This window comes from Balaenoptera borealis (assembly GCF_965194805.1).
Source record: "Balaenoptera borealis genome assembly, chromosome: 6".
In the NCBI taxonomy this organism is placed as follows: Eukaryota; Metazoa; Chordata; class Mammalia; order Artiodactyla; family Balaenopteridae; genus Balaenoptera; species Balaenoptera borealis.
In genome coordinates, this window is record NC_138863.1 from 55,090,142 (window position 1) to 55,111,196 (window position 21,055).

The window sequence follows — 21,055 nt, forward strand, 5'->3', positions numbered from 1 at the left end:
CCTCCGCCCCCCGCCCATCCCCTGGAGGGACGCAAGCGGGGAGGAGAGGGGGAGTCGGAGGAGGGGAGGAGGTGGCGGCGTCGGCTCTAGATCGCTCCTCTCGGGGACCGACCGACCCGCGGAGCGAAGACGTCGCTCCACACTGCTCTTCCTCCCGCCGCAAAGCCGTCCCTTCTGGCCATGTCTCAGAGCAGGCATCGCGCCGCGGCTCCGCCGCTGGAGCGCGAGGACAGCGGGACCTTCAGGTCAGCGCCCGGGCGGTCGGGACCGAGCGGGGCAGGGCCGGGGGTGGTGGGCAATAGAGGAGGGGGCGGGGGAGCCGGCTGTCCAGCGGCATTCTGGGTAGAGCCCCTTCCTGGCGCTCGCGTCCTCGCGGCTGCGGGCGGGCGCTCGGCCCCGCCCTCTCGGCGGCGAGCGGGCCGGGGTCTACGGCCCGGCCCCGCCCCTCCTGCGGCCTCGGTAGGCGCGCGCTGGCCGGAGGTGGTTACCCGTCGCCGCCTGGGAAAGGGGTTTGTAGGCTTGGTCCCGGGAGGTTGCAGCACCCGTGCGTACCTCCCGATTCCCCCGCGAATCCCTCCTACCCGCATTCAAGTTATCTCCCTAAAGACCTCCCTCACCCTGCCCGCCGCCCGCCGCAGCGGGGCCGGGAGACTGTCGCGCCTCGCCAGCTCTAGCCCTGGCCGACGGGGAGCTTCGGTGCCTCCGGCGTCACCGTTAGTGGCTGTTAAAACTAGTATTTGCTTCTGCTTCCCTCCCCGCTTTGACATGCAAAGCACAGCTTTTTATGGTTTTTGCAGTTTGGGGAAGATGATCACAGCTAAGCCAGGGAAAACACCAATTCAGGTATTACATGAATACGGCATGAAGACCAAGAACATCCCAGTTTATGAATGTGAAAGATCCGATGTGCAAATACACGTGCCCACTTTCACCTTCAGAGTAACCGTTGGTGACATAACCTGCACAGGTCTGTATGCACAATGAACCCCGATGACCATGTGGGTTGGCGGGTCAGGACTTGGCATTGCTTCTTAGTTCGGAAAAGTACCCTTTTTACCGGAGACAACGGTGAGGAGCAGGCTCTTAAAACTGACACCTTTCTCAGGTCATTGGGACTGTCCAACTTCCTGATTCTCTCCCTAATTTTCTGTCTCCCACATACCAAGAGAAGCTCAGAAACATACCCTAGGATCCTCCTAGGGATCTTCCAAGAATTAGGGAGAAGCAGGAAAGGCTCTTGGAGCAGCCATAGCTGCATCAGTAGGTGCTGTCAAATTTCATAGGTTATAGCAGATGCCGGGAGGCATGACCCCAGAATTTTCTGAGCTGCTCCCCTCTGTGCATGGACTCATTTGGCACTTTGGGCCCATTGTACCACACTCGGTTCTGTATCCAAGCAAAACGAGGAAGGCGGAAAGCTTAACTACACTACATTGCGTAGCAGCTTCTAGTTCCTGACACTGTACAGTATTTTAATAAGATGTTATCACCTTTTTTATACATGAGGAAATAGGTCCAGAGAGATTATAAGAAACATGCCCAAGGTCACACAGCAATGAAGTTTCAAAATTAAGATTCACCTTATTATGGTCATTGAACTTGAGCAAATGATAACTGAAGTAGCCCATTTGTAAACGTAGACATCTTATTCCTTATGTATCTATTTAATTGCAAACACAAAAAATATTGAATACTAAATTTAATTTGGAAGAATGCCAAGAAAAAAATTCAGCAAGGAGGCTGAAGTCCCACCATCTGGTAATCTGAAGGCATCATTTGTTTGTGTCCCTGAAAATCTGGAGTCCGCTATTTTCATTGAAGCCACTTTAAGAAAATTTTGAAGCTTTTTTGTCTATGTGGGGCAGGTGGATTGTAGCTAGATTCTAGCTAGAAGGTTCCTCATATGAACCATAGAATCAACATTTGCACTACTGCTTTAGCTGGTCTATTTTAAAATATTCAGTGAAAACTCAAAAGTAGCCTTTTTCCCTTCAGTGTGTTTTAGATCAGAGATTAACAACCTGTGGCAACTGCTTAGTCCCCCTAGTCTTCTCACACTGTCCTGTCTTCCTGTGCAAGCTTATCTACCTCTGTGGCTTCAAATACTATCTAAAGGCTGATAATTCTGAAATCTCTGTCTTCAGCCCAGGCGCAGTTACAGGACAGTGTATCTGCCTGTGCTTGCTGGGCATTTTTGCTTGGATGACCCAAAGACACCTCAGTCTCTCACTGTCCCAAACTGAATCCATCTTCTCTCTCAAATCCATTTCCTCTGCATTCCCCAGCTCAGTAAAGGCACCACCGTCACCCGTCTGCTTACAGTAGAAATTTGGGTTTCACCTTCTTGACCCCTTCTTCTCCCTCTGCCCATTGTCCAGTCTGCCACCAAATCCTACTTCCTAAATATCTCTTGAATCTGTCTGCTTCTCTCATCTTTCTGTTGCTACTATCCGAGCCACATGGATTATAGTTGCAGCCTCATAGCTGCTCTTTTAGCTTCTATCTTGTGGTGTCCATTTTCCACACAAAAACCAGAATGTTTTTTCTGGCATTCAAATCTGTTCATGTACTTCCTCTTTTTAAAATCCATTCAGTGGTCTTCCCATCACCCTCTGGATGAATATAAATTTCTTAACATCAGTGACAGCTTTACTTCACAAAATGTGGTCGACAGCAGTATTGGTATCACCTGGGCACTTGAAAGAAGTGCAGAATATCAGGCCCCATCCAACACCTACTGTTAGTATGCATTCTAACAAAATTCCCAGGCAATTCCTGAAGTTTGATAAGCACAAATTTAGGAGGCCGTTCTTTGGCCTCTCCAACCCTTCAACTCTCTAGCCTTTTACCTCAAAGTTCCTTTCCTCAAGCTCTTACTGTCCCCTACAACTTGGGGCCTGAGAACACCATGCTCTGTGTTACCTCTGAGGCTTTGCAAGTACTCTTTCTCTGCCTACAGGGCTCTCCCTAATCGCCCAGCTCTCTTCACCTCACTAACTTTTACTGATCTTTCAGGTCCTTGTTTAGTTATCTCCTCCTTCATGAAACCTTTCTGAATCCTTACCAAGAGTAGGGGAGCTATCCGTTTTGTAGGCTACCCTACAACCTGCACTTAGGCCTGCTGTGATACTCCACATTTCAGATGTCTTTTTATAGACAGAATCTCACAGGCTGTATGCTCTTTAAGGGCAGGGACCCTGCTTAGTTCTCTACTATGGTTGACCCTTGAACAACACGGTTTTGAATTACGCAGTCCACTCATACGAGAATCTTTTTCAGTAGTAAATACTACAGTACCACACAATCCACGGTTGGTTGAATCCGCAGTTACCGAGAAAGCTAGAAATGGAGGAACTAAAGATACAGAGGGCTGACTATAAATTATGGGTGGATTTTCAACAGCGCAGAGGGTCGGTGCCCCTAACTCCCACATTGGTCAAGGGTATATCCTTAATACCTATGTTAGTGGATAAATGAGTGTGGTTTATGTGGTCTCCGACACTTGAGAGCCATGCTTGAAATTTATTCCATGTTCCTTTTCTTTCCTCCACACAGGAGGAATGGACATCAGCATTCTGATACCACTTTGGAAGGGTTCTCAACACCTAGTTTGAAGTCAGAAGGAAAAAGACTGAATTTACAATTTACTTGTGTGGTTGCTTACTGAAATTAGGCATCAATCTCAGTGATCAGTCAGGCCTAGTCCCTTCTGCCCCCTTAGCTACCCATGTAAGGGATACAGATTATATGGAAGACGCTTAATGTAATCTCTCAACTTCTTCCCTATACACACCTTCCCCCACTGTATCCAACAGGTAGTCATGACTGCTTAGCCAAGCAGAGGGGTTTAATTCAGTATAGGAGGGGTTGTTACAGTGAAAGTGTGCACATTTTGCTGTCAAACGGTGTTGCTGTAAGTGGCTCCTTTAAAGGAAACTTCTTGCTATAGAAGAATTTCCTTTCTAAGAATAATGGAATAAGTTGCATTTCTTCAGAAGGTATGACATAGTCTACTTTATTACTTTATGTAATAAGCATGTATAATGTATACCTGTATAAAGATTTTTATACAGGTATACAAAAATTAAATACATAGAATTTTTTAAATCACAGGGATTTTTTAATGTATTAACTTCATATGGTATTTTATTTCAGTGTATAACTGTATGCAAGTGTATGTTTTTATTACCTAGTGTGTATATATATAAAATGTGTAGTGACTGTTTTGTATTATGCAAACATCTATGTAAGCCTCACATTTTCACAGCATGTAAAGAGTTTTTTTTTTTTTTTAACCTTAATTCAGGTGAAGGTACAAGTAAGAAGCTGGCGAAACATAGAGCTGCAGAGGCTGCCATAAACATTTTGAAAGCCAATGCAAGTATTTGGTGAGCTAAATTTCTTTGTATTCTGCAGCTCAAAAATATCATGGCTGAGGTAAGATTAAAAGTTTGAACATGCTCACAAAAGCAACAAACAGTTGTTAATATCTAGCTCTAAAATTCTATTTCCTTGTGAAGACCTGTCATCCACTAAAGACAACTTTATCCATAGGAAATTAAATCCAGATATTAATTATTAGATGAAGGCTCTCAGGAACTAGGCTTTCTTCTTTTTTTTTCCCAGATGAGGTGCAATACTAGAAAACCAGAGTGTTTCTGGCAAATATCGTACTGGATTAAGAGTTTGTTTCTACACTGAAGAAAACAAGGTGTGAGATAGAAAAAGATCAGCTAAAAGTATTCTTTTAGAAATTTGAATTTGAAAGGAGACAAAAAGATTTCCTTCTATTATAGAATGTATACTAAATACAAGAGGATGTTAAACGGGATGTTTATTCTTTTTTTTTTTTTTACTAGGTTTTATTTATTTTTTGGCTGTGTTGGGTCTTCTGTGGCTGTGCACGGGCTTTCTCTAGTTGCCGAGGGCTTCTCATTGCGGTGGCTTCTCTTGTTGCGGAGCATAGGCTGCAGGCGCGCAGGCTTCAGTAGTTGTGGCTCGCGGGCTCTAGAACACAGGCTCAGTAGTTGTGGTGCACGGGCTTAGTTGCTCCGCAGCATGTGGGATCTTCCCGGACCAGGGATCGAACCTGTGTCCCTTGCGTTGGCAGGCGGATTCTTTTTTTTTTTCTTTATTTATTTATTTTTGGCTGTGTTGGGTCTTCGTTTCTGTGCAAGGGCTTTCTCTAGTTGTGGCGAGCGGGGGCCACTCTTCATTGCGTGCGCGTGCCTCTCACTGTCGCTGCCTCTCTTGTTGCAGAGCACAGGCTCCAGACGCGCAGGCTCAGTAGTTGTGGCTCACGGACCTAGTTGCTCCGCAGCATGTGGGATCTTCCCAGACCAGGACTCGAACCCGTGTCCCCTGTATTGGCAGGCAGATTCTCAACCACTGCGCCACCAGGGAAGCCCCTGGGATGTTAATTCTTGACATATATTTCCAAAATAAATTTGTTATCACATTAGGTGCTTTTGGAAGGAGCACTGGTCCTGGAGCATCTCATGTATTGTAAATTGGTGTCCTTTGATTTCTAATGGGCACACCCAGGAGCACATTTTGCCTGCAAATTCTTCCCTTTACGTGCACTCAAATATACTTGGAGTACAATCTGGTATATCTGCTCATAGCTGAGAGCAGAGGCCCATGGGAATTTAGGATGGGTTTTTTCGTTTCCTAGCCATAGAAGAACTTCTGGCTTAGGGATATATTGATATTTAGGTTCTCATGCAGTGTTCCTCCCGTTTACTTAGTAATTTTAAACCTTTTAGGTAGTTTAGAACCAACCAGCAAAAGCCTTGGGTCTCACAAAATGATGCTTGATTCTCTAGGGTCATACATTATAACTGATTTATGCTAGCTTTCTGGACATGCCAAATGGCATGGCGGGTTTTGGATTTTCCCCTTGCTGGTGACGGCCATGCCATTTCTGTGCAACCCAAAGGTCAACCCAAAGTGTTGCGTATATTCATAGAAATTAGTAATACAGAGTGTCCTTTCTGCACATGGGCACTTCACTTTGTCAGCAAAAAAGGCTAACAAACCTTACTATGTATTTGTGCTTCTTGACAGATAAGATGGGAATTGCTAAGCTGTAAATCAGGCTTAAAGTGGCCTAATATGATACAGAGACTTTCTCACTTATCCATCACAATTACTTGGGTAGCTTCAGTGTACAGCATTGGAAGTGAATGTTCGTATCTCATCAGCTTACGTAAAGCTTGAAATTCTGGCAGGTAGAAAAGAAACTTGACGAAATGGCAATAACAACCTCACTGGTCATGGAAGAAATGACTCTAGCTGCCTAGGTGGCAGTAACCTCGAAATGCAGCTTGTTCCACGTTAGGCATCCATCACCCAAGTAACTACTAAGTTCACACTACTTAGAAGAGGTTGTTCTCTTTTTCTCTAATCACAGTCCCCACATGCTCAAATCAGATTCATGCCGGCCATCAATTTTATACAGGATACATATAAATCTTAGGAAGATTATCCTAGCGTAGAGCAGATAATAGATCAAACCAGGTCTTTCTTCTATAATTATCTGGATGAAAAAGCTACATTTATGATCTGTATGGTTTACATTTCCAGGCTAAACTTCCTAACTGTTAGTCTTCCCTTTTTTTGTAGTTGTAACAATAGTGTGCTTTATTTAAAGACATTTTTATTGAGCATCTATTATATATAAAGCACTGCAAGGCTTATGAGGGTAAGTAATACATAGGCCCTACCATCAAGGATTTTATAGTCTGAACAGGGGAGAGGTGTGGTGAGGGATAGACAAATGACATGTATTTGTAAGACTGTACAACTTATGGTAAAATAATTTGTTTAAGAAAGGGTCAAACCAAATGTTACAGTGGTTCAAAGAAGGGAGAAATTATGTTCCATTGGGGTAAAAGAATAGGCTTCTGAGAGGAAGTGGCAATTGAGGTATACCTTGGATGATGGATAGATCAGATTCTCATAGAAGAGGTGGGCGAGAAGGGTATTCCATGTAGAAGGAAAGGCAACAGCAAAGGCATGGAAAGCTAAATTGAAAATGCTTGTCCTTTATTTAATAATTTGGGGGAGATTATTTTGTTTTATAACACTATAAAAATGTTTAGCTTTGCAGTTCCTGATCCCTTAATGCCTGACCCTTCCAAGCAACCAAAGAACCAGCTTAATCCTATTGGTTCATTACAAGTAAGTGGCACAGTTTCCATACTTAACTTTTTGTCTACTGGAAAAAATGCCATAAATTTTGATAATATCATAAGGGCTGAGAGAAGGAATTAATATTTTAAAGATGGTATAACATTTTGTGTTCCAAGTTATGATCATTAGATGTTAAAGTGCTAACTTGAAATTATTTTCCTATTTATTTATGTTTTGGATTTTCTTCCATATACAGTATCTGCCTTTGGTTTGTGGAATTCTCATTTGAGATCAGCAGGACCTCAGTGCACATGGGTAGAGTGTTTTATATTTTAAGAATATTTCTTGCCACTCTTGTGACAAATCTCTCTCTACTTCTGTTGAGACAGAAGACTTTATAAGAACCCAAACTGAGTTACCTAACTCAAGAAAAGGGAAGTCATTTGCTTATTTGCTTATTCTACCAAAAAAATATATTCAGCTTTGAATTTCTGCGTGCAGAATATCCTCCTTGCAGACTATCCATGTGCTCTGTTGGACAACTCCCCTCCCTATTATCCAACCCGTCCTTTGGTCTCTTTCCTCCTCTGTGAGTTTTTCTGTAGTTTTCTTCCCCTTCTTTCCTCAACCTCATGCAAGTGTGTTTGTTTGCTGTCTGCTTCTCATCTGCTCTCGATCGAATGTAGTTAGTTAGGCAGCCATGGGTATGGAAGGTTATAGCTAGGAGGCGAGAGGCTTTAAGCACTGATGGCCGTGAGACCTGTAGATGTCCTCTCTGATGGTCCCAGAGGCTGAAAGTAGCTTGTCGTTCTGTTTGAACTCTTTGATATCAACTCACTCCAGCTTAATGGAAGAGCACCATTCACAGTAGGAAACTGCTTCCGTTTTGGTATTGTGGGCCTATAAGATATAAAATGCAGGAATATCTCTGGGAAATAGAGGGCCTTCTCTCATTTTTTTCATTGCAGAATATCATTATTCTTTGCAAACATATAAGTAGATATGGGATCAAAATCATGAGAGAATATCATTTGTGTGATTGAGCCACTGCATAGTAAAAATTACTAATAAAGCCTCATCTCGATTTTCTAGGAATTGGCTATTCATCATGGCTGGAGACTTCCTGAATATACCCTTTCCCAGGAGGGAGGACCTGCTCATAAGAGAGAATATACCACAATTTGCAGGCTAGAGTCATTCATGGAAACTGGTACTTATTCCTTTTTACCCTCATACAGTTGAAGACATTTGAAATATTTTGAGAAGATGAATGACCATAGAAATTTCTGTTGTGATTTCTTTTCAGATATTTCTGTGGGGAAAAAAACTGACACACTCCTAGTCTACTGTTTCTAACTTTCTGCAGTTGAATTTTTTTTTTAATTTTTTAAATTTATTATTTATTTTTGGTTGCGTTGGGTTTTCGTTGCTGCGTGCGGGCTTTCTCTAGTTGCGGCGAGCAGAGGCTACTCTTTGTTGCGGTGTGCAGGCTTCTTATTGTGGTGGCTTCTCTTGTTGTGGAGCACAGGCTCTAGGTGTGCGGGCTTCAGTAGCTGTGGCTTGCGGGCTCAGTAGTTGTGGCTCGTGGGCTCTAGAGCGCAGGCTCAGTAGTTGTGGCACACGGGCTTAGTTGCTCCGCGGCATGTGGGATCTTCCTGGACCAGGGATCAAACCCATGTCCCCTGCATTGGCAGGCAGATTCTTAACAACTGCACCACCAGGGAAGTCTTCTGCAGTTGAATTTAAGTATAAATATTTGGCTTAAGAATACTTTACTTCTTAATTTGATATTTTTTAAAATTATGGGTTGGTAATGGAGAAGCAAATAAATAATTGACTCTTTAAACAGTCTTCATTGATATAATAGGGACTTAAAAATCATTTTGGAGAAAAAAGCAGTAGTAAATCTCTTGGAGTTTCAATAGCTATTCTAGAAGATAGGAGAACAAGAAGAAGATTACATTTGAAAACAAGATGATTAATAAGAGGCTGATGGCAAAAAATTGCAGTGAGATAAAAATAAAGTAGAAATTAACCTTTTAAATTACAGCAACTTCTATGTTGTAAAGGCCACAAACTATGAGAAAAAAGTCACTTAATAAAGTACTCCTGAGGATTCCTATTTTAACTTCTCTAGCATGTTTTTGTAAGTGGCTTGAAATGGAATTTTACCTTGGTTAGACATCAGTCTTAAGTAATAAGCAGCTGTTTGCCCTTGAGAGGTAGTGTGGGCCAGTGCAGAAAGCCCTAGGCCAGAAGCAGGAACCTCAGCTTCCTGTTCTTGATGCAGTCCTTGATTTGCAAGGTTAGGTAAATTGCTTAATCTCCCTGCCTGGATCTCAGTTTTTAAATCTGTAAACATGGAAGTAGATGATATTTATAGTGTCTTTCAACTCCAGCCTCTCCTATGCCCTTCTTATTCATGTTAAAGAAAGAAATTCCACATAGTTACCAGTGTATAGGAGATTATAAGCAAGAAATAGACATTGAAAGATAGGAGTTGTAATTCAGATGTACCTTGGTAAATTTGAATATGTAGTCAGAATTAAACCAAATATGGTTCATTAAAGCTAGACATAGGGAGATACATCTGTTAAAGAAAAACAGAAAGTATAACTATTAAAGATAAACTGTTAAAGAAACGTCTTCAAAAATGTGACCATTGGGCTTCCTTGGTGGCGCAGTGGTTGAGAATCTGCCTGCCAATGCCGGGGACACGGGTTCGAGCCCTGGTCTGGGAAGATCCCACATGCCGCGGAGCAACTGGGCCCGTGAGCCACAACTACTGAGCCTGCGTGTCTGGGGCCTGTGCTCCGCAACAAGAGAGGCCGCGACAGTGAGAGGCCCGCGCACTGCGATGAAGAGTGGCCCCCACTCGCCGCAACTAGAGAAAGCCCTTGCACAGAAACGAAGACCCAACACAGCCAAAAATAAATAAATTAATTAATTAATTTTTTTAAAAAAAATGTGACCATTAATAGTTGTATGAAGCACAACAAGTAACGATGTCAGGTCAGTAAAAGAATAGTATACAAAAACCATGAGATTGTTCTCTGATCACACACAGTACATTAAACATTTGGTCATTCTCTATGGACACTAGCTTATTTTCTAAACCTACTATTTCTTTTTCTTTATTTAGGAAAGGGGGCATCAAAGAAACAAGCCAAGAGAAATGCTGCTGAGAAATTTCTTGCCAAATTCAGTAATATCTCTCCAGAGAACCACATTTCGTTGGTGAGTAATGATCGGAGGTCTACGATGTTAATGTGATTAAACATCTGTTGCTGTAGGAAACTTCTCTAGGTTTCTTTTTGTATAGATACTTCAGAGTTGCAGTTTTAAACAAATCTCTTAACTGTTGAGTAATACACTACCCAACTTTTAGCTGCTTGCAGTATGTGAGCCAGGGTCACAGGCGTGGCCAGGTAAGAGAGTTTGGGAGGCACAGTCAAATTCAGAATAATATGATGGTATCTAAAGATGGTAAGTCACTAGTGCCACTTTTGCCTTCAGATTGACAATTCACTCCCATCTCTTGGTTCATCCATTCATTTATCCACTCAGAAAACATTTAGGGAACTCATATTATGTGCCAAGCTTGATGCCAGGTACTGGCATTTGGTGAATAAGATCATCTCTGGCCCTAAGGAGTTTGTAGCCAGCCTACTGAAAGAGAAAAGAACCCTACAGACTGGTCCTTCCAGAGGCGTCTTGGGAACATAGGAGAAGGATCCAACTAAGGTGGGGTTTTAGGAAGACTTCTTGGAGGAAGTAATAGCTGAGCTGAGACCTATAGGATGACAACAGGAAAAAAGAATTCCAGAGAGAAGAAAGACCATGTACAAAGACCCAGGAGTGAAACACTTTATGTGATCTAGGACCGCAGAGTAATTTGGGATGGCTGGAGCATATTCATAGATTTGGAGGGAGGGAGTCTCAAACAATGAGGCCGGAAAGGAAAAGAGGGATTGAATCTTGCAGGAACTACTGTGTTAAGGAGATTGAACTTTATCCTCAGGGTAGTGCAAAGTCATTAAATAAATTTAATATGTAAAGGACAAGATCTAATTTATACATTAGAAGGGAAATCACTGGCTGCATTATGGTGAGTGAATGAATATTAGAGTCAAAGAGACCTGCTACAATGCTGTTATAGAAAAGCAGATGAGAAATGATGGTGGCCTAGACTAAGGTAGTGGCAGTTGAAATGATCGATTTAAAAATTGTTTAGAAAACTGAAGTGAATGGGGCATGGTAACTGATTGCATGTAGGGAGTAAGGAAAAAGGAAGAAATAAACATTTTTAGCGTGGCAACTGAGTAGATGGTGGTACCATTCAATAATGTGGGGAACACAGAAGATGAGTAGGATTTGAGGGGGAGCACATAATGAGCTAAACGTAGGATATATTGAATTTGAAATATTTGTGGAGTAGCTAAGTGAAAATGTTGAGTAGGCAGCTGGCATTCAGATAGAGAACTTAAGAGAACTACACATAATATATTACTTGAGATTCTGATATTTGTAGATAGGTATGTATGGTGGTCCATTATCTGAGAGTAGGATGTTAGGTAGGAAATGAGAAGTGAAGACTATAGGAGTGTCCTAAGCTTCTGATTAAAAAAAAAAAAAAAGGGCTCATTCTGTAGGGAAAAAAGACTATATCTGAATAAGTAATATAATTTTGGTTTTGCTTTTTTAATAGAAAAATATAAAACACTGCATTCACTTCTTTTAAAACTGGATCAGAGATGAAACCATAATCACAAAACACAGTTAGGTTTGCAGGTGAATTCTGTTAAATCATCAAGGAAGAGATAATCTTTGATGCTATTTAAACTCTTCCAGTTAATATATATAACATAGGGGAAGCTTCTAAATTTATTTTCCAAAACTAACATAACACTAAAATCTGACAATAGCAAATCCCAATGGCAAAAATTATGGATTAATCTCCCTTATGGTGAAACACCTTAATATTCAGTAGAACATTAAAAGAATAATATACCATAGACAAGTAGGGTTTATTTTAGGACTGTAAGAGTATTTCAGTGTTGGTAAATTTATTACTATAACTAATCACATTAATGGGTCAAAGGAGGAAAAACACTATCCTCTCAATAGATGCTAAAAAAATTTTGACAGTCATTACTGATAAACTCTTTTAAAATATCCCTATTGTGATTTAAAATATATACCTCAGTGCTCACTTCGGCAGCACATATACTAAAATTGGAACGATACAGAGAAGATTAGCATGGCCCCTGCACAAGAAAGACACGCAAATTCGTGAACTGTTCCATATTTTTATAGCCAGGACATGGAAGCAACCTAAGTGTCCATCAACAGATGAATGGATAAAGAAGATGTGGCACAGATATACAAAGGAATATTACTCAGCCATAAAAAGAAATGAAATTGAACTATTTGTAGTAAGGTGGATGGACCTAGAGTCTGTCATACAGTGTGAAGTAAGTCAGAAAGAGAAAAACAAATACCATATGCTAACACATATATATGGAATCTTAAAAAAAAAAAAAAAAGGTTCTGATGAACCTAGGGGCAGGACAGGAATAAAGATGCAGACATAGAGAATGGACTTGAGGACACAGGGAGGGGGAAGGGTAAGCTGGGACAAAGTGAAAGAGTAGCACTGACATATATACACTACCAAATGTAAAATAGATAGCTAGTGGGAAGCAGATACATAGCACAGGGAGATCAGCTCGGTGCTTTGTGACCACCTAGAGGGGCAGGATAGGGAGGGTGGGAGGGAGACGCAAAAGGGAGGGGATATGGGGATATATGTATATGTATAGCTGATTCACTTTGTTATACAGCAGAAACTAACACAACACTGTAAAGCAATTATACTCCAATAAAGATGTTATAAATAAATAAATAAAATAAAATATATACCTCAGAAAAAAAATCAAAACCATGGGTACATGTTTACATGTCTTATCCATTCCCATTAATTTCAGAAATAAGGCAAGGATGCCCACAGATACCTTTTTTTTTTCTTTTGGGTCACACCATGCAGCTCTTGGGATCTTAGTTCCCCAACCAGGGTTTGAACCCAGGCCCTCAGCAGTGAAAGCACTGAGTCCTAACCACTTCCCAGGACTGCCTGGGAATTCACGATACCGTTTTTTTTTAAACATTGTTCTAGAAGTATCAACCAACATAATCAGAAAACAATAAGAGGTTGGAAATAAGAAAAGAGGAGATAGAAACGATCATTAACTACAAATAATATAATTGAATCCATAATATAATTGAATCCCTATAAAGCCCTAGAGAAAAACTACCAGATATAATAAGAGAATTCATCAAGGTAACTGATCATAAAATTAATATACAGAATCAATAGCTTTCTCATATTATTTCTGTTACAAAGGTAACCACCAGAATAATTAAAAATAGAAAGGTGAAAATTATTGCTTCTGGAAAGAGGACTTGAAGGTAGGGAGGAGGATTGTTGCTTTTATAATTCCGTACTATTTAACTTTTTTGTTGTATGTGTGTATTACTTTGAATAATAAAATGTATGAAGCTTGATAACATTGGCCATTTTATAGCAAAATAGAAAATCTGTCCTGAAAAAGCATACTAGAAAAAATTAATAGTTTCCCTATTTATGAATATTACAAAATGAAATATAGAAGATCCTATTCTCAATAGTAGAAAAGAGGATAATATGACAGGGAATAAACTTAAAAAGAAATGTGCAGGACTCATATGAGAAAAACTTTAAAATTCTAGTGAGGGATTTAACAGAAATTGAATAAATGTAAAGCTATCTATTTTTGATAGACTCAATACTGTAAATATATAAAAATGTAATATAGTCTTAGTCAGAATCTACCAGAATTCATTTTGGATCTTAATACAACTTTACTGAGTTTATCTGGAAAAATAAACTCAAGAATAGCCAAGAAAACTGAAAAGGAAGAGTACGGGAGATGGGGTTATACCCCACCAGAGAATAAAACATACTATAAAACTATAGTAGTTAAAACAGCTTTTGTACCACAATAGACAGAGGATACGTATAGATGCCAATCCATATAGGAAGATAGTATATGACAACAGTGAGATTTCACATCAGTGGGTGAGAGAATGAATGGTATAGAAATAACTTACAGCCACATTGGGGGAAAGGTGAGGGGTGATGGAATACACATGCACACAGGTGTATGATATATTTAGGTTGCTACCTTATTCCTTACATTAAAATAAATTTCAAATGGATCAAAGATTTAAACATAAGAATTGGAACTGTATGAGAAAACATGGAAGAGCTTTCCTTTTAAAATTCTTAGCATGGAAAAAAAGCCTTTTTAAGCATAAGTTAAAACATAGAAGCTGTAAAGTAAGATTCATAAATTTAACTATATAAAACCTACTGCACAGCAAAATGTCTGTAAATAAAACCAATAAAAACAAAGTAAGAAGAAACTGTTTTGAACACATGACTAGGAAGGGACTGTTTTCAATACCAAATATAAAGTTTACACATCAATAAAAAAGACAACCCAGCAGAAGAAATACAAATGGTGGGGAAAAATATGTTCAACTTTATTCATGCATGTTAAACAAGATACTATTTTCACCTTTAGTTTGACAAAACCTACAAAGTTTGACAATACCAGGTATTGGCTAGGGTGTGAGAAAACAAACACCCTCCAAGACACTTGATGGAAGTATAAATTGGCTCATAAATCAGTTTGGAAGTATTAATATTTATCAAAATTAAAAGCATACACGTTCTTTGACTCAGCAGTTCTACTTCTAGAAATTATTCTGTGGAGAAAGTCATCCAAGTGCAAAAGAGTTTCACTGTAACATTGTTAGTGAAAGCCAGAAACCAGAAACAACCTAAAGCCTACAGTTGGAGACTAGTAAGGTAACTGCAGTGCATGTATGTGCAGTGATACGAGAAAACTTAACGGTATCAGGTGTAGAAGAGTAAGCTATCATTTTTGTTTAAAAAGATTATACGTGTGTGTGCTTAAACGTGCATAGAATGCATACGGAAGTATACTGAAGAGGTGTTTAACAGCAAGTGTCTCTGGGGAGTGGAGCAGGAGTCTGGGGAAGGGGCGGCAAGGAAAAGAGACTGTTCTTCATATGTATTTGTTCTTATTACAGGTATCCTTTTACTATATGGATGACCTATGATTTTTTTAAAAACAGCATTTTTTAAAGTTCCAGTCAAGGAATGTAAAATTGTACTTAGTAAATTTTGCAGATTATGCAAAAATTACCCAATTCTTTATCATGGCCATCCCTATGATCTTTTGAAAATCCCTTAACCTCTGTCAAGCTCATTGATAAATAAGACCAAAGGACAGGTTGCCCTACTTACTTCAGAGAGTAGTTTTTTGTGGTTTTTCTAATGGCATAATATATGAAAGCAATTTAAAAACCATAAACTAACATGGAACTGCAAAGTATTCTAAGAACAGAAGTGAAAAAGTAAAGATAGAGGGGAAAATAAAGAAAAGAGGAAAAGGAGAAAAGAAAACAGAAAAAAACAAACTCAATTGGGTTCTGGGATAAGTCTGATAAGAATTTTTTGACATCATGCCATTCATTTGAATGACTTGTTCTCAAACTTGCACATTTCACCTTGTCTACAGTTTCTTTGTTTTCTCCTTTACAGCTGTCAGTTACAGAGACTGGTATTTAATACAAGAAGCCATAAAGATATGAAAATTCCTTTATATTTTAATTTGTAAATTGCTCCATTAGGCAGACTCGATTACAGTCGACCCTTGAACAACACAGGTTTTAACTGCTCAGGTCCACTTATATGCGGATTTTTTTCCATAGTAAATACTACAGTCCACGGTTGGTTGATTCTGTGGATGCAGCACCGTGGATACAGAGGGCTGACTATAAGTTATACATGGACTTTTGACTGTGGGGAGTGTCGGCTGCCTTAACCCCCATGTTGTTCAAGGGTCAGCTGTATCGCAGATTTGTTTATCGTGCTCTTAAATATGTTATACATCTTAATGTGACCATCAGAAATTTTGACTGAGACCTTTATACTATACAAAAGTATTTTTAAATACTTCCAGTATATTATTGCACATTCTTTTTTCTTTAACATTGTGGTGTTTGTTAAATGCGTGTACTTGTTAGTGCTATCTAGTTTAAATCGGAAAGTTTAAACATGCTTTATAAAGTATTAAATGTGAGTGCTTAATTAATACTTATAATAGCGTTGGAACCCAGTCCAAGAGTCTTAATTTTCATCTCTGTTTTTCAGACAAATGTGGTAGGACATTCTTTAGGTTGTACTTGGCATTCCTTGAGGAATTCTCCTGGTGAAAAGATCAACTTACTGAAAAGAAGCCTCCTCAGTATTCCAAATACAGATTACATCCAGCTGCTTAGTGAAATTGCAAAGGAACAAGGTTTTAATATAACATATTTGGATATAGGTATGATTTTTTTTCTTTAGCTTATCCTAAAACCTGTTTATTTTTTTAAATGTTTGAGGAACAAAACCTCTATTATAATTTTTTTCATTGATTGGGGATTCTGACTATATTTAATTACTAGAACGGTAACATATATCATTGGTATGTCCCATTCTTATAAATAATAAAAATAGAGGTAACATCTATACAGTTATAATAATAAAAACAACAATAGCTAAGAGTTATAGAGTTACTGTGTGCCAGGCACTGTTCTAAGGACATAACATATTTCAACCCACAGAATCCTCAAACTGTGAAGTAGCTTCTATTATTCTTATATATAAGTGAGGAAAGTAAAACAAAGAAAGGTTGAGAAACTTGCCTGAGATGACATAGCTGCTAGTCAGTGGTAGAGCCAGATTAGAAGAGTCCCTGCTGATACAATATCTAGTAAACCAGCCCTGATGGGCAGCTTGACAAATAAAAAGGCACCCACATTTCTAGAACAAGTACCAAGTTTGTGGGGGTCAGGCAGACCTCTTCTCTCCACTTTATCACTATGTACCACTTCCGGGAGATAAATGGGGACAATTGATAGTTTTATCTCATCTCAGCTATGAACTTCTATATTTTTTCTAGCCCATAATCACTCAGATAGACAAATGCAGACAGATTGGAAAGCAATCAGTGTGGATTGTCTTTTAATGCAGTTTATAACTGGCTAATTTGTTTGTATGCGTGTGTTCATGTGTGTTTTTGGTGTCTTGATTTAACATCAGTATAGTATGTGAAGAATCTGATACCCCTTATTCTAGCCTTAGTGACCTGGGGGGACCTAGCTTGTCAGAGCTACTAGCACTGAGAAAGTAGGGTGTTTAGGGACTGAAAGACCTTCTAATTTTCTCTGCTACTTTGGGATTGAATGATGGGTCAGATACAGTGCCTCAATATACTGAGAATTATGCAGAACCTGGGGATTAATGCAGAAAGATGATCAGAAAACGTAGCCGATTGAGAGACCATTCATTCAAAAAATATTTCTGAAGTATCTACACTTTGTTGGGTGTTTGAGACACAGATGAATAAGCCATGTCATGAATATGACTATGGAAGGTTTTGAATCTGGGAAAAGAAGGAAACTTGAGATGGTTTTTTAGATTACGAATTAATGATGACTTTGAAATGCTCCTTAGCAATTTTAAGAACTGAATAGTTCTTGTAAACATAGAACAGCAGTTTAAAAACCACAGTCAGTTAATTTGACTAACTTCTATGCAATTACTTTCCAAAGAACCTCAGTGTTCTCCAAAGAAGATCTACAAATGGCCAAGAAGCACGTGAGAAGATGCTCACTATCATTAGTCATCAGGGACATGCAAATCAAAACAACAGTGAGGTACCAATTCACACCCAGTAAGATGGCTGTGATGAATAAAATAGAAAATAACCAATGCTGGTAAAGATATAGAGAAATTGTAGCCCTCATATGTTACATAGTGAACATGTAAAATAGTTCAGCTGCTGTGGAAAATTTGAGTTTTGTTGCTCCTCAAATGAATTACCATATGACTTAGCAACTCTACTGCTAAGTATGTACCCAAAAGAATTGAAAGCTGGTATTCCAACAGATACCTGTACACACGTGTTCACAGCAGTACTATTCACAATAGCCAAGAGGTAGAAACAGCAGAAACAGCCCAATGTCCATTGACAGATGAATGAAGAAACCAATTGTGGTATATACATGCCATGAAATATTCTTCAGCCACGAAAAAGAATGAAGTTCTGATATATGCTACAACATGGATAAACCTCAAAAATATTATACTGGGCTTCCCTGGTGGCGCAGTGGTTGAGAGTCTGCCTGCCAGTGCAGCGGACACGGGTTCCAGCCCTGGTCTGGGAAGATCCCACATGCCGCGGAGCGACTGGGCCCGTGAGCCACAACTACTGAGCCTGCGCGTCTGGAGCCTGTGCTCCACAACAAGAGAGGCCGCGGTGGTGAGAGGCCCGCGCACCGCGATGAGGAGTGGCCCCCGCTTGCCACAAGTAGAGAAAGCCCTCGCACAGAAATGAAGACCCAACACAGCCATAAATAAATAAATAAATAAAGAGGATGCATTTCAAATAGTAAAAAAAAAAAAAAAAAAAAAAAAAAATATTATACTAAGTGAAAGACAGACAAAAAAAAGTCACATATGATTCCATTTCCATGAACTATCCAGAATAGGTTAATCCATAGATTGGTAGTTGCCAGGGGCCAGGCGGTATGGGTGGGGATAGTGTTTTCCCTTGGGGTGATGAAATCGTGAGAATGTTCTGTAACTGGATAGAGGTGGTGGTTGCACAACACTGTGAATGTACTAAATGCCACTGAATAGTTCACTTTAAAATGGTTAATTTTATGTTACGTGACCTTCACCTCAATTTAAAAAAGAACCTAGATGCTAGAACTAGAAAGCCTCTTCACACATTAAATAATCCCATTGTATCTGGATATTTTATACTATATTGATTCTAGCTGAAATAACATTTAATCATGACAGTTTCAAACAACTCACCTGTTTCTACTTCTTTCCCTGTCTCAATAAACCATCTTTAGTTAAGAGTGATTCATCAGATGTTAAGACCGTTTGTTTTCAGGGTTTCAGTGTTGTTTTAAAACATCCTAAACAAATACACAAAATGGAATTAAACTCTCTGCACAGACTTATAACCAAAGAACATGACATCACAAGGGAGGTTTTGCCCTGAACCGTGTATTTCCTGGTTCAGTGTCTATTGAAAATAACTCTAAAGAGTGGAAAATACAGTCTCTCCAGCCCTCTAGCAAATGTTCTTTTTTCCCTTTTAAAAAAGTTGCTGTGGTTCAGTAATTTGCAAACACTGTTAAACTAACCACATTAAAATTGCCTTGGGAGCTTTTTGAAAATGCAGGAATCTGGCCACTGCAACCCCTAACCCTGCGTTTCTGATAGAGCAGGCTGGAGTGAGGCCCAGGCACCTGGATTTCTTTAAAGTTCCCCCAGGTGATTATGAAGCACAGCTGTGTTTGAGAACCGCTGTAGCTGGGCAGTTTGTACAAGAATGACAGAGATGATAAGTGGAGTATTATACCATGGATGCTTAGGGAGAAAGACGGTAATAAAAATTGTATTGTTTTTACAAAGGATCTGCTTTCTATGCACGTGGCATTAATCATCATGTTTGAATGTGTCATTGCAGAAGAACTGAGTGCCAACGGACAGTATCAATGTCTCGCTGAATTGTCCACCAGTCCCATCACAGTCTGTCATGGCTCGGGGATCTCGTGTGGCAGTGCACAGAGTGATGCAGCTCACAATGCTTTGCAGTATTTAAAGATAATAGCAGAAAGAAAGTAAACTTGGAACAACTTCGAAAACCCTTCAGTAGCACATAAGAAGTTCCCCTTTCTCTCCTTCCCGAGTAAAACATTTACTATAATGTTTGAGTTTGTGTCTTGGTTCTAAATCTCTTCATAGATTCCATCAACACTCCAGATTTAATTATCTCCTAGTAGTTGTTATTAAGATGTTTTTAATGGCTTCGACTTTGTATTGGTATATTGTATTTATAAACTTTGTACCATAGGCAGAGTGTAGCACCCATTTTACAATGCCATGTACATAGAAGGAAAAACCTGCATGATTGTTGTTGTTGATGAGGAGGAGGATAAACTAAAACTGCTAGCAACAGTCTTTCCTACTGGTGCTTAACCTCTTCTTTGTGCAAGGCTTTGTAAAGGGATTTCGAAGGAAGCCCCTTAGAATTAGTGTTGAGGAATGCACTAACAGGTTTTAATTGAATGTGATTGTTAAATTTCAGGGAACGTGATTGGTCTGCTGTGTATTTGAATCCATGTAATAAAGAGCTGTTGTTATAATGGGTTGTTCATTTTATTAAAGTGCTACTGACTCGACTGTGGCCCTGTTCTTTTTAGCCATTCTTGTGAGTAACATTACAATGTGGATACTGTGTTATTTACATATCTCTAGTCTACTTCTTAGAGTCAAAGGTAAAAAAAAAAAAAAAAAGCAAAAATTTACAAATGTATATGTGATAAATCACTTCCATATTTTCTCTAGGCATATGCAGTGTTGTCTTATGCTTTGACATAACCATTCATAGATGAATAGTAGTTGAAAAAGCATTAGAATTACTGAAACAAAACTTTCCAGTGCACTCAATTCAGTTACAAGAATGTTTCAAACGAAATAGTGCTTCAAAGGTTAGGAAATAAATGTCATAAGCAAATTTTAATTTTGCCTTTTATGTTTTCATATATCATCTCATAACACCTCAAGTCTGCCATCTGTCAGGGCCAGCTGATAGTGCTACATCTGTAGATCAGGGAATACCTCAGAGAGGAAGAGAGCGCTCAGTGATAAAGGTAGATGTTGACAATCTCAAGTGTCAGTCTAGCAGGAAGTACGTAACAAATGTTTTTCTGTCTGGAAAAAAGA

At 39.4% G+C, this 21,055-nt stretch overlaps 2 protein-coding genes across 10 annotated transcripts in view; one reads left to right on the forward strand and one right to left on the reverse strand.

The window, feature by feature from the left end:
• Positions 1 to 21,055, reverse strand: part of PJVK (pejvakin) — a 54,422-nt gene that overhangs the window by 7,405 nt on the left and 25,962 nt on the right. For 3 of the 8 annotated variants that reach the window (XM_082395661.1, XM_082395659.1, XM_082395662.1), the window contains exon 2: positions 19,133 to 19,239. The exons of 4 other annotated variants lie outside the window; for them this stretch is intronic. The gene's annotated coding sequence lies outside the window, so the exon portion shown is untranslated. Of the gene's footprint in view, positions 1 to 19,132; positions 19,789 to 21,055 lie in introns of those variants that run through there. One more of the 8 variants, XM_082395660.1, reaches the window with a different exon arrangement.
• On the forward strand, positions 39 to 20,511 carry PRKRA (protein activator of interferon induced protein kinase EIF2AK2). 2 transcript variants are annotated; one of them, XM_082395665.1, is made up of 8 exons: positions 39 to 245; positions 798 to 967; positions 4,307 to 4,388; positions 7,104 to 7,182; positions 8,227 to 8,344; positions 10,277 to 10,371; positions 16,418 to 16,592; positions 19,797 to 20,511. In XM_082395665.1, exons 1-8 carry the CDS (start codon positions 181 to 183, stop codon positions 19,952 to 19,954), a joined length of 942 nt encoding a protein of 313 aa, XP_082251791.1. In that variant the 5' UTR covers positions 39 to 180; the 3' UTR covers positions 19,955 to 20,511. The 2 variants fall into 2 exon arrangements, with proteins under 2 accessions (XP_082251791.1, XP_082251792.1); XM_082395666.1 differs by lacking the exons at positions 39 to 245; positions 798 to 967 and adding an exon at positions 3,622 to 3,998.

Bases quoted from the DNA above. Each gene is read 5' to 3' on its own strand.
- PRKRA (XM_082395665.1), top strand. From the start codon at position 181: ATGTCTCAGAGCAGGCATCGCGCCGCGGCTCCGCCGCTGGAGCGCGAG. The intron at 968-4,306 runs GTCTGTATGCAC...ACCTTAATTCAG, and splicing joins TGGTGACATAACCTGCACAG to GTGAAGGTACAAGTAAGAAG. The intron at 7,183-8,226 runs GTAAGTGGCACA...TCGATTTTCTAG, and splicing joins ATCCTATTGGTTCATTACAA to GAATTGGCTATTCATCATGG.